At 34.6% G+C, this 17,560-nt stretch overlaps 1 protein-coding gene across 1 annotated transcript in view; it reads right to left on the bottom strand.

Moving 5' to 3' along the window:
• Positions 1-546: 546 nt before the first annotated feature.
• The window catches only part of LYRM7 (LYR motif containing 7), a 48,604-nt gene continuing 31,590 nt past the window's right edge, over positions 547-17,560 (bottom strand). The window contains exon 5 of the mRNA XM_043465971.1: positions 547-9,122. Coding sequence (XP_043321906.1) covers positions 9,052-9,122 — 71 coding nt within the window. The 3' untranslated portion in view covers positions 547-9,051. The remainder of the gene's footprint in view (positions 9,123-17,560) is intronic.

Below are 17,560 nucleotides of genomic sequence, written 5' to 3'. Positions count from 1 at the left end.
AACGTTTTCCTCATTCTGGAAGTTGCCTTTTTATTCAGTTGATTGTTTCTTTTGTGGTGTAATATAAACATGTAAATCTTCATGCTTTCACTTCTCTTAGTTAAGTATCTAGGAGTGAGAGGTTTCAGTTATAAATGAAGTGAACATTTAACTTTGTAAGAAATGGCTGAATATTTTTCCAAAGTTGTTCTGCCACTTTATATTTCTCCCAGTAATGTATGAAGATTTCAGTTCTTTTACATCTTTGCGAAGACTTGATATGTTCAGTCATTCTAATTTTAGCTCTTCTAAGTATGTAGTAGTGTTTCATTATGATTTTAATTTGTAATGATAACTGATGTTGAGATCTTTTTATGTGCTTTCCATTTATATATTTTCTGATGAAGTACCTACTTAAATAATTTATCTATTTAAATTTTTTTATTACCTTATGACTAAAAGTTCTTTATATTTTGTGGATACAAGTTTTTTACTAGTTTATGATTTATAAATATTTTCTCCCAGTCTGTGGCTTTTCCTCTCATTCTCTTAACAGTTATCTTTTACAGAGAAGTTTTTTTTTTTTTAAATTCTAACAAAATCCAATTCACTTTTCTTTTATGTATTGTGCTTTTGGTGTCACAGCTCAGAAATCTTGGCCTAAACAAAGTCACAATGATTTCTCCTGTTAATTCAGTAAGTTTTACAGTTTGAGGTTTTATATTTTGATCTATGATTGATTTTGAGATTATTTTGTATATGGTGCCAAGCATGGACCAGAGCTCCATTTTTTTGCATATGGATACCCAATTTTACTCTTTTGTCATAGCTGATTTAGCTGATTAAGAACCTTTATTATTCCTCATAAAGTTGAGTAAATTTTACCAGTTCCTTACAAAAATGCTACTGCAATTTTAACTGTGACTACAATAAATCTAGAGATCTGGGAATAATCAACAAGAGTATGTTTCTCCAATTATTTCACTGATACTATCTTGCTGAAGTCACCAAAGTCATCTCCATGTTGGTTTTTCTAATGGAATTTTAATCATGATCACAAATGCAGTCACTCCCTCTCAATGAAACACTCTTTTGACTTGATTTCCAAGATTCTATATACCAGAGGCCAACAAACTTTTTCTGTAAGGGAGCCGGATAGCAATTTTGGGCTTTGTGGATCATACTGTTTCTGTTGAAATGACTCAACCATGCCACTGTAGTATGAAAATAGCCAAAGAGAAGATGTAAATGAGTTAAGTTTGGTAGTATTCCAATAAAAGTTTATTTACAAAAAAAGACAGTGGGTCAGATCTGGCCCTTGTGAGCCATACTTTGATAACTTTTGTTCTATATTCGCTTTGTTTTCATACTACCTTATTGGAAACTTCTTTGTCTCTTATGCTTGTTGTTTCTTCTCTCTCTAACTTTTAGCATTGGAGTGCCCCAAAAGACTCAATCATTGACTCTTCTCCTATGCATGTGCATTCAGTTGCTCAGTCATGTCTGACTCTTTGCAACCCCACAGACTACAGCCTGCCAGGCTCCTCTGTCCATAAGATATCCCAGGCAAGAATACTCGAGTGAGTAGCCATTTCCTTCTCCATTTCTTCTTCTATATATATAATCAATTTCTTGGTGATTTTATCCAATATCATGATTGCAAATATTTTATCTATATTAATGGCTCCCAAATTTGTATCTCCAGCCCAGACCACTTTCTGAACTACAGATCTTAATCCAGTGTCTTATTAACATCTACACTTGGATATCTTTCAGATATTTCAATGAATAATGATATGTACGTGCTCAGTAGTGTCTGACACTGCAGTCCCATGGACTGTGGCCTGCCAGGTTCCTCTGTCCATGGAATTTTCTAGGCAAGAATACTGGAGTGGGTTGCCATTTCTTACTCCAGATCTTCCTGACCCAGTTAATACATGCCCCAAATGAAACACCTAATCTTTTTTCACAAATCTTGTTTTTTTCAACATTACAATTGATGGCAACAAGATCCTTTCACCTGCTCAGGTCAAAACCCTTGGGATTTATGCCTGACTCTTTTCTTTCACCTCATTTCAATCCATCAGGAAATCTAGGACATCTATTAAAATATACCCAGAATTTTGCCACTTCTCACCACCATTACTACTGCCACTCTGGTATAAGCCACTCTCATCTCTTACCCAGAATGATATGCAAGAAACTTTTAGTTGGAATCCCTGCATTCATCTTTGCCATCATGACCTATTCTCAGCACAATAGCCAGAATGATGTCTTTAAAACTTAAAATCAGATCCTATCACTCCTCTTCCCAAAACCATCTAATGGCTCTGCATTTTATTCAGAGCAAAATCCAGTCCTTAAAAACGGCCTATATAATCTGGCATCTACGCTCCTCTGCCATATCATTTCTATGACTTTTTCTCCTACTACTCCCCACTTATAATCACTTTGCTCCTGATTCCTAAAACACAGCAGATGAGAACCTGTCTCAGGAACATTGCATTAGCAGTTTCCTCTGCTTGGAAGGCTCATCACTTAGATATCTGCAGGGCTCGATTCTCAGATCCTTCATGTTGGTTCAACTATCACTTCCTTAGCTGGACCTTCCCTGATCTCAGGACTTAAAACTGCAACATGGTTGGTCTAGCTTTCCTCTCTCCCTTTTCTGCCTTATCTTTCTCCATATTACTTATCACCTTCTAATTTATTTTTAAATTGTGTTTATTATATGTCTCTCACCTACAGAAAGTTAAGCTCCCCCAGGGCAGTGACAGTCCCCAAAGGAAATAATGATGTACTATATGTTTGAGGAAGATTTATTTATAAACGAACTGTTTACAAAACTGTATGTGTAAAGTAACTCGCATGGATAGTAGCAGATAAGATGTTGCTACCCCAGATAAGAAGATGGGAGGGAAGCTCTTATCCAAACAGGAAGGAAAGAGCTGTACAGAGGTCACCCTGAGAGAAACTCTGAGGGACGCCGCGTGAGGCAGTCTCTCAGGGGCACAGTCAGGAAAAGAAGCACTTGCCTTTGCTCTCTTCCCTCCTCCTGAGCTCTGGTCAGGGCCCCCACTGGCTGAACCCACTGTAAGTCAGAGGGTACAGGAGCCATTTCAGGTGGCTCACACAGGTTATTCTTCCCAGAGACGGCTGAGAGCAGCATCAAGAAGGGCTGAGAGTGTATCTAAAATTATAAACAGATGACGAGGGAGGCATTTTTTTTGCTTTGGTTCGTGGCTGTATCCTACTTGTGCTAAGTCTACAATAAACATGTGTCTAGGTCTTTGTTCAAGAGAGAGGGAATGATCAATTAATGCCAGTTGCTGATGATAGAATGAATAAAACAAGAATTGAGAACTGACCTTGAGACTTTCCAAGCAGAGGCCAACAGTAACTGGGACAAGAAGGGTTTTAGTGGAGTGGTTGGGATTAAATTCTGACTGAGTCTGTATGAGAGAGAATGGGTACAGAGAAGAGACAGAAAATATAGAAACTTCTTAGGACAAGGAAGAGCAGAATAGTGGTACTGAAGCTTGAGGCTGGGGTTCAAGAAAACATTTTTTAAGATGGGAAATATTTCAGAATGTTGAATGCTGTTGAGAACAATCCAGTGAACAGAGGGGAAAAAATATTTGGCAAAGGAGAGGAGAATTGTAGGAGCAAAGTCCCTGAATAGCTAAGAGGGTTAGACTGAGTCAAACAGTAACTTGGGATATGATCAAAGTAGCTTTACATGGTACCAGAAAAAAAAAAAAAAAAAAAAAAGGGGCTATTCAATAAGTGATGGAAGCAAACTGTCACCTTATTAAAAAAAAAAAAATATATATATATATATATATATATCCTGCTCATATCATAAACAAAAATAAATTCTAGATGGAAGAAAGGCCCAAACATAAAAAGCAAAACATCAATATTCAGAGGAAAATGTACACAAGAACATCTTTATGACTTTGGAGTAGAAGAGAATTTCTTAAAAAGCTATAAATGCAAACCTAATAAAGGAAAAGATTTTTTTTTAATGAATACACTAAAAATAAAGCCCCAAACTACAGGCTTATCACAGAATTCAAAGACAAACTATGTACTGGAAAAAGGCAGTTGCATCACAGATAACCAACACAGGAGTAATGGCAAGAGTATATAAAGAATCAGTAAGAAAAGCCAGATAGCCCAACAGAGCAAGGTGAACAAAGGATATGAGTACACATTCATAATGGAAAACTGTAATGACCATAAACATGACAGGATGATCCACCTCATCAGGAATCCAGAAATGCAGATTAAAACAATGTGATACCTTTTCATCTTCATCAGTTTGACAAAAGTGAGAAAAGTCATACATAACAACAGTGAGGATATGGAGAAAAGGAATCCTGCACATGTTATTGGAGTATCAATTGGTAAAGTTACTAAATTCCTAGAAGACTAGAATATGTACATACATTATGCCTAACAGTTCTGCTTCTTGGTATATATTCAGATAAACTTTTACATTGGTGCAAGAATCCATGTGCCAGCATTTTCAGCAAATTTGTTTGCAGTATCAAAAAAAAAAAAAGAAACAATGCTATTGCTTATCAAGAGACATGGATAAATAAACTAGCTTATTGTTACAATGGAATAAGACATAAAAGTGAAATAGCTAGATATTTATCCAACAATATAGATACATTTCAAAACTTAATGTGTGGTAAAAAGTAAGCTGCAGAATATATGGGGCATAACACTATTCATTTGCATTTTAAAGCCACAGAACAAAACTACATATTGTTCTGAACACACACACATTTAATAAAAGTATAAAATAAGTATGGGAATGAGATCCACCAACTATAAATTATCTCTGAAATGAGACAGGAAAATAAAAGACTCGGAAGGAAGGAGGGGACTTCCTTGGCGGCTCAGTGGTAAAGAATCCACCTGCCGATGCAGGAGACACAGGTTTGACCCCTGATCCAGAAAGATCTGCCACGCTGCAGAGCAGCTAAGCCTGTGTGCCACGACTACTGAGCCTGCGCTCTAGAGCCCGGGGGCTGCAACTGCTGAAGCCGGTGTGCCCCAGAGACCCTGCTCCACAAAAAGAGAAGCCACCCCAAAGAGAAGCCCACTCACTGAAACTAGAGAGGAGCCTCCGCTCGCCCCAGCTAGAGAAAAGCCCATGCTTGGCAAGGAAGACCCGGTGCAACTAAAATAAAAAACTTTTTTTTTTTTAAAAAGAAGATATTCGTTATACATGACAAAATGTAACATTGTTAAACATGGGAATCAGGTTTACGAGTCTGATGTACCAGTTGCTGATATTTTAAATATTTAATAATTTAAAATTTTAAATAAAAAATCACTCGTAGCTTAGGTATTACTGTTCTTTAAAATTATGTATTAATATAAACATTGTAAAAAATATATAAACATGCAGGAGTTATCAGAATAAAAGTCCTCAGTTTACTAGCCCCTTTCTCCAAATCTCAGTTTCCTCCCAGACTAAATACTAACATTTAGCATGTATTACTTCTATATATTTATAGATATATATGCACAAATATGTGCAAAAATAGTTCTTTTGTATTTAAGTGGATTCACAGAGAATATAAATTCTGTAACTTACTTCTTTCACATGACATATATATTTATTTACATACATATATATTTTTTACATCACACTTTTCAACCTCTGCATAATATCCCAGACTATGAGTGAGCCACATTTTCTTTCACTGTTCCCCTAGTTTTGAAAATATAGGCTATTTTCAATTAAAAAAATTATATACAATGCTAACGAAATTTCTGTACATATACCTAACTGTACATTTATTAGTATTCTTGTGAGCCACTGGGATATAGACTGAAGAATATGGTTATTTTAAATTCTGATGTCAATTTCCCTTTCAAAAAGGCTCTATAACTTAATTCCTTCCTGAAATATATGAGAGTGCCCATTTTCTCATATGCTTATCACCTTTACTTATACTGCCTATGACCAATTTAACTTTTGCAACTTTGATGAAAAAACTGTTTCCTTTTTTTTAACCTATATTTCTCTGATCATTAAATGGGCTAGTGATGGTCTTATATCTTTTGCTGAGTTATAACAGCATGTTATATCTTACCTATCTTAAATATTACATAGATGGTAAATACTTTCTCTAAATTTTATAGTAGTTTTCACGGAATATAAAAGTTCTATATTTTTATGTACACATATCTGTCAATCTGTTGGAATTGTGATAGATTACATTTTAAAGAATAGTCGTCTCCACAATTTTCAACTGTCCCATCTAGGAATACAGTATGTCTTTCATTTTTAAATTCTATATATTTTTTTAAGTTGCTTCTTATTTTATAATTTTGTTTGCTATTATAAACAGGATCTTTTTTCCATTTCACTTCTCATACGTTACTCCTTATATATAGTAAAGTTAATTTTGTATTTCTCTACTTTCATTTTAGAAAATTCTGCTTAAGAATTGGAATTTTCATTTCTTTGTTGACCTATGGCTTTGTGCTTACAGGGAAATGATTGTTATTCTACCTATTCTTATTACTTTGCATTTTTTTGGACATTGTACCAGTGTTAAAATATGCAACTGTAGGCAAAACGAGGACCAAGTTAAACACAATTAGACTCAAGTCTTTACTTCAATGTTCTGAACCAAATGTTATGCAAGGTCTCTCTCCTATTTCCCTTAACTTCAAATCTTTAGTGAAGGATTCTTCCTCACACATGCCTGCCAAATCTGATTCTCCTGCCATACACCCTTTCTAACTTCTGCCAAAAGATTGTTTTACAAAGTCCTGCTGGGCCTCTGAGCCTAGATATCTGCAATTAGAGTTTGTACCATCTTCTTTCAATAGGTTTCAACAGTCAAAGTGAAATGTTAGATGTGGGTAATTCCCTTTGGGAACACAGGAAGTCTTTTTTAAACTAACTAAAAGAGATTTAATTAAATTTGACATTGTACCATAGAGAAGTCAGGCACTAAGATACTCATTATTCTCAAAATTTACTCTCTAGAGTACTGACAATCTTTGTTTCACAACAGGCCAAAATCTCATAAATTGTTTGAACTGATCTAATAAAACTATTAGATAATGTTAAAATTCATTTGAAATAATAAATACATGCTATTTAAGGATAGGATGCCAAATCTTTAAAAATTTTATGACAGTGAAACCTATTGTTGATATCCTGGTATATTACAAATGAAATTTATGGCATAGTCTTAAGGCTCAAAGGCATAATGCATACACACACACACACACACATAAATACACACACAATATATAAATACACACACATACGTAATACATATACATATATATGATGAATATATTATACACATATAGTATATGTCTTAAAATATCTAAGCTACTAGCTTTAATAAACATTTGAATGATTATTTTAGTTTACATGTTAATTATTAATCTATTGTTCCTAATGATAACTACATTGCAAAAATAAAGAACTACATTTTGATGAGATTATTTAAATTAACATGAGTGAAGAACAGAACAAGGGAATTCAGATTAAAGAAAAAAGCTAGATAGAAACTTCTAGAAAATGTTAAATAATACTGAAACAATTAAGACATATATTAAACTATTTCAACTTTCCTCAATATATAAAATACAGACATTTAGAGAAATAATAATGGTAATAATAATAGTAAGTCAGAGAATTTACCAGTGATTGTATTATGAAGACGTTCAGCATCTTCTTAAAAGGGCAAATCTAAAATGTGAAGCATTTTACTTTTACTTTTATGTAGGTTTAATTTCCACACACACAATAAGAAATATGTATGAGAGATAAAAAATTACATAACAAATCTTCTGACCTATATAATTCATTTCAAATACTAACTAATCTTCAAATTATTAGGTAATATTAAGGGTAGTCTCTGGTTTACTGTTAAGTGTACAATGTCACAATAATTTCAACAATTTACCTACTAAAATTAAATAATTTTTAAATATGACATTTATATTCAGTATGGCTATACCAGTATGTTTTTGCCAACAAACAAAGCATTTTGCATTGAGACTCTTGTAAAAATTAAAAACCCTGTGTCATCAAATGGGAGAACTGATCAGTGAATGAAGAGAACACTGTTCAATGAGCAAATAGAATGGTAAAGATGTACAGATAAAAGAGAAACAAGAATATTAAATACAATTCTGTAGTTCCTACCATTAGATGGTAGAATTCAAAGTTGTTTTGTGATACTGTCAGTCTTATCAGGAATGAAACATGATGAAGAAAAAAAAGCCATTTGGATCTTATTGATTACAATGAAGAGGATGCAGCCATATATTATATTTTCACAATAAGGTCTAGCTGTAGTCTAAGTGCAGCTAATTCTACTAAGCCTCTATTATATAGTTTGATCAAGGGCCACTATTTCCTTAAGAAATCAGGATTTCTTTATTTCATTTATCAAACATGATTTTGACATTTTATTCATCTATCTTCAGAAGGCTGATTCAAAGTTTTCTTTTAGGAACACAGAGATATACTCTGTCTCTAAAATGAAACTGTATTATTGTTTGTTAGCTACAGAAATAATTTCAGTCTTTTAGGAAACAAAGGCCACCTTCTATGGAGTGTTGGCACAACTGTGACTTTTAGACTCTTTAATCTTTTGGGAGACTAAACACTAATTTAATCTAGTAATTTTAATCTAATAGTTTCAGTTCACATGGGAAAAAAGCCACCAACCTGTCAAAATACTTCATTCTCAAATAGCTATGATAAAACCAAAATACTCATCAAGGTCAAAGAGAAGTGAATATAACTCCCTAGCCATTTATTTCACTTTATGCAGTTTGATTTTCAATGAGAATGGAATGTCATCTTACCTAATGTTCTTTAGAAATACTTAACTATGTTCCACAGTTTTTACCAATGTCCTTTCAACATGAAAGCTAATTATGAAACTATAATTCACTAATTTTTAATATGCCATTTTAGAGAAAAGTATCTGCATTTCCAGGAGTTTGGTTAGAGTTGTATATTTTAAAATTAAAAAATGACAAAGACTTATAATTTTATTTTTTTAGTAAAAGTCATTGCTTCTGAGTTGGTGCATCACAATATGGTACATTTTCTATAAGAAGGTCTTTCCTAGGGACCAATTCTGCAAGAAAAACAAAGAGAGTATTTATTATCATTAAAATTAAATTCAAATAAACTCTTCTCCCCCTAAAATTTATAACAGTAAAATATCTAGTTTTAAGATAAATCTTCCCGGTGATATTTTATTTCAGTTACCTTCTAAGGTGGTGTTCTTTATTTTAAATGGATATAGTTTAATAGGATTCTCATTTCAGGTTATACAAAAACATACACGACCAACTTAACACTTTATCATTATTAAATATAATTAAATAACAACAAAACACCTTGTCAGTAGCAGATTACAGATTAATAATAATTAAAACTATCAACTGGAAAATTATAGTACCAACTATATAAAAAGCAAGATGACTTCTAATTTAAAGATTTCAGGGAATTCCCTGTCAGTCCAGTGGTTGGGACTCTGCACTTTCAGTTGCAGGGTGCCACTTCCCTGCCTGGTCGAACTAAGATCCCACATGCAATTGCAAATTTTACAGAACTGTGGCTCTCAACTGGAGGTGTTCTGGGTGGTCACAGTAACTGAAGAGCGCAACTGGAATTTAGCAGGGAGGAGCAAGATATGTGTGGGACAGGCCATGGAGTGAAGAACTGTCTGTTCAAAATGACAGTAGTGCCCGACTGGGAAACACTGTTCAACAACAACGATGATGATGACAACAAATGTTGAGCCCTAGGTAAGACATCCTGCTGAAGTCAACTGAGGTAAAGCTCATAAGATACAAAACTTTTAGAAGAGCTGAATTAAGTGGAATCAAGTGAACTGTTGTAATCAAAGATGCTCACACCAAATTCTATGAAGTAACTTGCTTATAGTCTTCAAAAACAGCAAGGTCATGAAAGACAAAGGAAGACCAAGGAACCGCTCCAGATTAAAGGAAGACTAAAAAACATGATGATTAAATGCCATTTGTGTGATCCTCAACTGGTTCTTAGACCACAGAACTATCCAATCAATTTTTTTTTTGTTTCCTGCTCTAAAGGATACTGTTAGGACAAACAGAAAAATCTGAATAAACGAACTGAATCAACATTAATATACTGACTTTGATAACTATATCGTTGTTATGTAAAAGAACGTCTTTGCAATTTTAGGAAATACACAAAGAAGTATTTTAAAGAAATATACTCTGAAGTATTTCTCCAGCTCTAAACTCAAGCAGGCTATTATGATCTGAAAAATGCTCATTTGTGGGGGGGGAGGGAGAACACATTATGTCTGCAATTTACCTTCAGAAACTTCAGGAAAAAAATGAGGGAGAGATGATAAAGCAAATGTGATAAACTGTTAGAAATTGTAGAATCTAGATAAAGGAAATTAACATATTCTTCAACTTTTCTTGTATCTTTTCTATAAATTTGAATCTTTAAAAAACTCTTATAATGAATTCAACTCGAAAGGAAAACTGAAATTCTTACAAAAAAGAGAAGTGATCTGACTCAAGAAAATGCTCTTATGAGCCACATGGTAAATCTGGCTTACTGAAATGAGAACCCGTTAAACAAGTATTATTTAACCATTTTTTATATCTCACTTGCTGCTTCCAAATCTTTGGAGGGTTCATCAGAGTATATTATAGTTTAGGTTTTAACTTATTAACAATGACAGTAAATTGTTTCACTTATCAAACATATAGGTGCTTATTTTTTCCTAGGCATTACATCAAGAAAGGAAGACACAGAGATGAAGACATAGTAGTCACCTCAGCACAGCACAGTGACTGCAGTTAATAACACTGTATTGCATATTTGAAAGTTGCTTAAGAGAGTCTTAAAAGTCCCCACCATGAGAAAAAAATTTTGTTAGTATGTATGGGGACAGATTAACTCAATTTATTGTGGTGATCATTTCAAAATATATATAAATATAGAACCATTATGTTGTATGCCTGAAACTAATATAATGTTACATGTTAACTATACTTCAATTTAAAAAAAAAGCCTCCTCAGCTTCAAATAGTTCACAAGCTAGTGGAAAAGACAGATTAACCAAAGGTCCAACAAAAAATGGTTTAAGTAAGAGATTTAATTTTCTCACATATCAGGAAATACAGATTAAGGCAACCCGAGGCTAAGGCAGGTCCTTACTACCACCAAGGACCCAGGATTTTTTCCTTCCTGTCCTGCTACTCTTCATGTGTGGTGTCTGTCTTCAATGCTGCTGTCACGTCACCTCTCCATTCCAGGCAGAAAGAGGTGAAAAGGGCAAAAAGCAGAGTGCTAGCTTGGCCTATGCCTTTTTAACTGTAAAACAGTAGCTTTATTGGAAGCAACATTCAGCGGACAGCTGCCTGCACTGGCCAGAAAGGTGTCACATGGTCTGAAAAATCACCCCCCACCCCCTTGCCTGTCACACTGTACTCTGAACACAGTTTTTCAGTTAGTAAGAGGGAACAGATACTGGAGAGGCAACAAGCCTACCACCCTTTTGGCTGCACAACATGAATATACACCCTTCTTCCCATACACAGAAAGCTATATCCATTTGCTACCTGACCCCTAGGGTCTCATCCAGGTTCAAAACCAGGATCTCCAGAGGATGTGCTAGCCTTTCCATTAGGTCCAGCTGTGGTTCACATGGCAGCTACCTACTGGACCATAGTAAAGAACAAACAGGATACAGCCATAAAAATCTGGAATGGAAAATTCATGGCAGTTACTGCTCCACAGCAAATCCTAAATCCTTTTGGACAGGAAGAGCAAGAGCTCATTGCTCATGGCAAAGCAATAAACTCCAGTCAGCCAAACTGGTAATAGCTCATCCTGTTTCTGGGAGACCCAAAGACCCTCTATTATCCACTGTCCTTCAAGGCTCCTGGTCTGTCCTCTAGGGGATCCAGACGTGGGGATATGAGGGAAAATGCTCCTCTTTGACGCTTGGAAGTTTTCAGTTTATGTCCTGTTGATATGAATTAAGGGATCAGGATGGCCTCTAAGAGCTGAAGAGACCTAAGCTAGGCTTGGGCCCAGCTTGGGGTTTCTGGCAATATAATTTATTCAAAAATTTTATAAGCTACACATCTTTTTTCTCCCAGTCATTTCCATGACTGTAGTAGCCACAGGCAAACGTCCTGACAATTACTAAGCATGAATATTTTCATCCTTTGGCAATGGTCTCTATGTTGTCCCACCTCCCTAACCCTTAGTTTAATTGACATGTCTTAACACAATGAAAATCTATAGGCTCAGGTGAATAAATGCACCCTATTTTTGATCTTTGTCTGGCAAATGAGAAAGATTTGGGATGCTGACTTATTTCATATTAGAGCTAAGAGGTCCCTTGCTTGTGCTGGCTTTAGTTTTAGTGGATAGTAGCAGCTGGCATTTTTTTAGGCCTGCAAGGCTCTAAATTGTAGGACCCTCAATCAATTAAGAGTTCAGGATGTAGCAAGAAATGTCCCTTAGCAAAGCTGTACTTCTTTCCATCTTTCCTTCACAGACTGACTAGCTTAATCTGCATTAATCCTCTTTTTCAATATTTTGCTGAAAGTAGAAGGAAACAACGAGCACATACTGACATTCTGATTACACCTCTTACTGCTGTAGCTGTGCTCCCAAGAAACAGGAAGTGGTGTGTTCACCACTACGTAACAAGGGCCACCAGCCTGAGGCCTGTGACGGTCAGGTCCATGTGAACAACACTCTCCCCAACCCCTGCTTTCATTTCATATTTTATGTTGTGTAATCTCAGGTATCTCACTTCTTGGCAACAACTTCTATTGTTCTTAGTTAAAAGTAACAAAAGCTGACTGGCCAATTAGGCAGAAAAGACATTTATTAACAGTTTATTGGTCTAACTCAAGGAATTACTCTGAGGGCTTAGCAATCAGGCAGGCTTGAGGCTAAGCTTCCAGGAACACTGTCCAAAGCAATACCATGAACTGCCCTGATGATGAAAACTGCCACTGCCTACGGGGCACTAGAAAAAGCTACACCATTTCTATGCTCATGGAGCACAACGCACTATATTTAGGATGTTGGCGGAAACTCAACTTTACTACATCTGCTCCTGCTACCCCAATGACACTTCTGGAACAGTAACCCGACTCTGCAACCACTGACGCTAACTCTTGCCAGAAAACTGGGTTCTGTGCCAAGCCTCTTTTCTCAAGCTCATTTAGGAATATGAGTAATGTAGTGTGCTACATATCCATGCCTGAGCTGCAAAGGAAACTAAGGAAATGAATATTCTAGATTCTGTTTTGGGAATTTAGAATTCATAGAGATGGAAATCCCTGAAATACAACAAGGTTATTTAAAAACTGGTAAATCTAAAATACAATATATTAAAAGAATCATACACCTTGATCAAAAGGGATTTACTACAGAGATGCATAGATTTTTCAATACCCACAAATATATCAATGTGAAATACCACATTAATAAAATGAAGAATAAGAATCATATGATCATGTCCACAGATACCAAAAAAGCATTTGACAAAATCCAACATTCATTTATGACAAAAATCTCTCAACAAAGTGAGTAAAGAGGGAATAAACCTCAACATAATAAAGGCCATATATGACAAGCTAACATCATACTCAATGGTGAAAACCCAAAAGCTTTCCCTCCAAAATCCGAACGAGACAAGGATGCCTACTCACCACTTTTATTCAATACAATTTTGCAAGTCCTAGCCAGAGTAAACAGGCAAGAAAAAGAAACAGAGGCAACCAAATTGGAAACAAGTAAAACTGTCACTAGTTGAAGATGACATGACATAATACATAGAAAATCTTAAATATTCCACCAAAAAACTGTTAGAAGTAATAAATTTGGTAAAGTTATGAGATAACAAAAACAATACCAAAAAAACCTGTTGCATTTCTATATACTAATAATGAACAGAATAAATATCAGAAAGGGAAATTAAGAAAAACATTCTATTTACATACATATGGATAAAACATCTAGGGATAAATTTAACCAAGGAGGTGAAAGACTATCAACCTGAAAACTATAAGAAACTGATGAAACTGAAAACACAACCAAATGGAAAGATACTGTGTTTTCATGGATTGGAAGGATTAATATTGTTATTGAAATGGCCACACTACCCAAACCAATCTACGTATCGTATGCCATTCTTATCAAAATTTCAGTGGCATTTTCCATAGAAACAGAACAAACAATCCTAAAATGTGAGACGCAAAGACTCTAAATAGCCAAAACAAATCTTTAGAAAGAAGAACAAGATTGGTGACATCACACTTCTTGTTTCAGACTTTACTACAAATTAATCACAATCAAAACAGTATGGTATTGGCATAAAAACAGCCATATAGATCAATGGAGCAGAACAGAGGGTCTAGCAATAAATCCACACATACATGGTCAATTAATTTACACCAGAGGAGAAAGGAATATGCAATGGGGAAAGAAGAGTCTCTTCAATGAATAGGGCTGGGGAAACTGGACAGTCACATGCAGAAGCATGAAACCAGTCACTTCCCCTTGTTCATCTTTATACCACTTCAGAATGCGTTCTTCACTCAACTTTAGCTTTATAAAAAAGCACCACTGTTTTCTGGAAGGCGTTCATGAAATGAATGTTGTCATAGCTAGAGTAACTTTTTAAAACAGATTAAAGAATCAAATTTGTTCTATCTTGAACCCACAGGCATAAAGTAGAAAAAAGAGATCCATATATAACTTAACAGAAGGAAGGAGGTCATTATTAAGGCAATATAGCATTATATTCTATAACCATGTAAGAGTCAAAATTTTCAATCCTGTGGGAAAATTAAATATACAGAAAGCCAAAAGAAAAAAAACCGAAATTTAAACTAATATTATCATACTTAAAACTAGGCTTCTGAAATATAGTTATCAAATTTAGTTATCTGAAATTATCTAAAATTTTATTCATATAATAAAGATAACATTTTGCTATAATTGCTATAGTACACAGAAACTCTAAAGATTATTATTAAGATTAAAGCTAATGAGTATAAATTTTCAATTTAGGATTAACCATGTTTATTGCCCTTAGAAATATTACTTAGATCAAATAATTTCTTATGATGCTCATAAACTAAAAATAACTTTGAAAGCTGTATAGGAATTATAGTACTAGACATTCAGATTTACTGATGCTGTTTAGTTGTTAAGTTGTATCCAAATCTTTTGTGACCCCATGGACTGTAGTCCTCCAGGTTCCTCTGTCCATGGGATTTCTCAGGCAATAATACTGGAGTAGGCTGCCATTTCCTTCTCCAAAGAATCTTCCCAACCCAGGGATCCAACCCAGGTGGATTCTTTACCACTGAACTACCAGGGAAGCCCATTCAGATTTATAAAGCTGTAGTAATCAAGACATTATGGTAGCGATACAAGGACAGAAAAGCAAACTAACTGAAGAAATTATGAAGTCAAGGAACAGATGCACAAATATATATTATTTGATTTTATGCTAAAGATGACCTTATACTGCAGGGGGGAAAGAGTGGTCTTTTCAATAAATAATGCTGGTTCAACTGAATATTCAGATATTAAAAAAATACATCTTGATTCCTATCTTATTCCATATAAAAAAAAATCAACTCTAGTTGATACAACCAATGAAAAATATCAAACAATAAAGCTTTTGGAAGAGAGCACAGGAAAATCACTTCAAGACCTTGCTTGAGATGGGCAAAATTTTGTTAAACAAGACTCAGAAAAGTATTAACCATAAAAGAAGAAAGAGATTAAACTGGACTACATTAAAATTAAGAACTTCGCATCAAAAGATAAAAACAGCAAAACAAGGGACTCCCCTGGTGGTCAGTGCCGCCAAAGCAGGGTGTGCAGGTTCTATCCCTGGTCGGGGAGTTAAGATCCCACATGCCATGTGGTGTGGCCAAAAGATAAAAAACAGATAACAAAAATAAAAAATAAATAGCAAAATGAAAAAGCTAAAAGTAGATTCTTGTAATATATATATATATATATATCCAACAAAGGATTTATATTCATAACATATAAAGAATTCCTTCAAATCAATAATAAAGAGGCAGATAACCTCTTAGAAAAATGAACAAAAGACCTGAACAGCCACTTCATAAAAGAGAATATCCAAATGACAATTGAACACCGAAAAAGTGCCAGTACTTCGTTAGTTACCAGAGAAATGCTAATTAAAGTCACAATGTGGTACCATTATACAACCACCAGAAATGCTAAAATTAAGAGATGCCTAGTATCAAGAGCTGGTGAGGATATAAAGCAACGTGAGTTCTCAGACACTGCTCCTGGAAATGTAAATTAGCCTAATTACTTTGGAAAGCTGGTCAGCAGTACCTATTAAAGCTGAATAAACATATACCATATGACACGGACATTTCACTCATATAATATTCAAAGAAATGCTGCTATATCCAATAATAAAGATGAATGGCACAAAGAGAGAGAAAGAAGCTAGAGAATAGAGAAATCCTATATGATTACAGTTTATTATATCGGGTTAAAAACTGATACTGTTGAAAGTCAAGACTGTGGTTATACTTGCGGGGAAGGGCTGACTGGAGGGGCATGAGGGGTCTTTGGGGATAGCAGTAACATTAATATAACTTGATGTGGATATTGGTTATATTTTAGTTTGTGAAAATTCACTGAGCTGTACTATTATAAACTGTGTACTTTTCTGTTTTTATGTTGTTTGTATCTTTGTTATTGTCTCCTCAAATACTTTAAGGAATGAAAACCAAGTATATAAAATGAGATTCTACCAAAGCCCCACCAGGAGTCTGGAGGTATAACAGAGGATCTTCAACTATAGTCCCATTTTGTGTAATCCCAAGTCTTCTAAATGAAAATAACTTGAATCACAGAAGAAAAGATAAACAGATTTAGTCTAGGTAGGTGACAAATTCTACTATGAAAATTAAGAATGCCAAATAAATTATTACAAAAACAGTCCTACAGGCAAACCTCTCATATATTGCAGGTTTGGTACCAGACCACTACAATAAAGTATCTCAATAAAGCAAATCACACGAATTTTTTGGTTTCCTGAACCATGTAGGAGCTATGCTTACACTATAGTAATAGTCTACTGAATGTCTAATAGCATTATGTCTAAATATCTTAATTTAAAAATACTTTATTATAATATACTAACCATATTCTGAGACTTCAGCAAGTTGTATTAGTAACATCAAAGAGCACTGATCACGGATCACTATAACAAATATAGTTAATAAGGAAAAAGTTTGAAATACTCCAAGAATTGCCAAAATGCTACACCGAGACACAAGTGAACAAATGCTATAGGAAAAATGGCACCAGTAGACTTGCTTGACTTGCCTGTTTGACAGTTTGTAATAAATGCATTCTCTGGGAAGTACAATAAATTGAAGTATGCCTGTACTGTCTTTGTAACTGAAGTTTTGCAATATAACCAGTGGTTAAGATTAAAAAGAAAAAACAACAAAAGAAAAAGAAAAATGTCCAGTA

This window comes from Cervus canadensis, chromosome 4 (assembly GCF_019320065.1).
Source record: "Cervus canadensis isolate Bull #8, Minnesota chromosome 4, ASM1932006v1, whole genome shotgun sequence".
Classification (NCBI taxonomy): Eukaryota; Metazoa; Chordata; class Mammalia; order Artiodactyla; family Cervidae; genus Cervus; species Cervus canadensis.
Note: the sequence above shows the minus strand (reverse complement) of the source record. Positions and strands in the feature narration are given on the sequence as shown.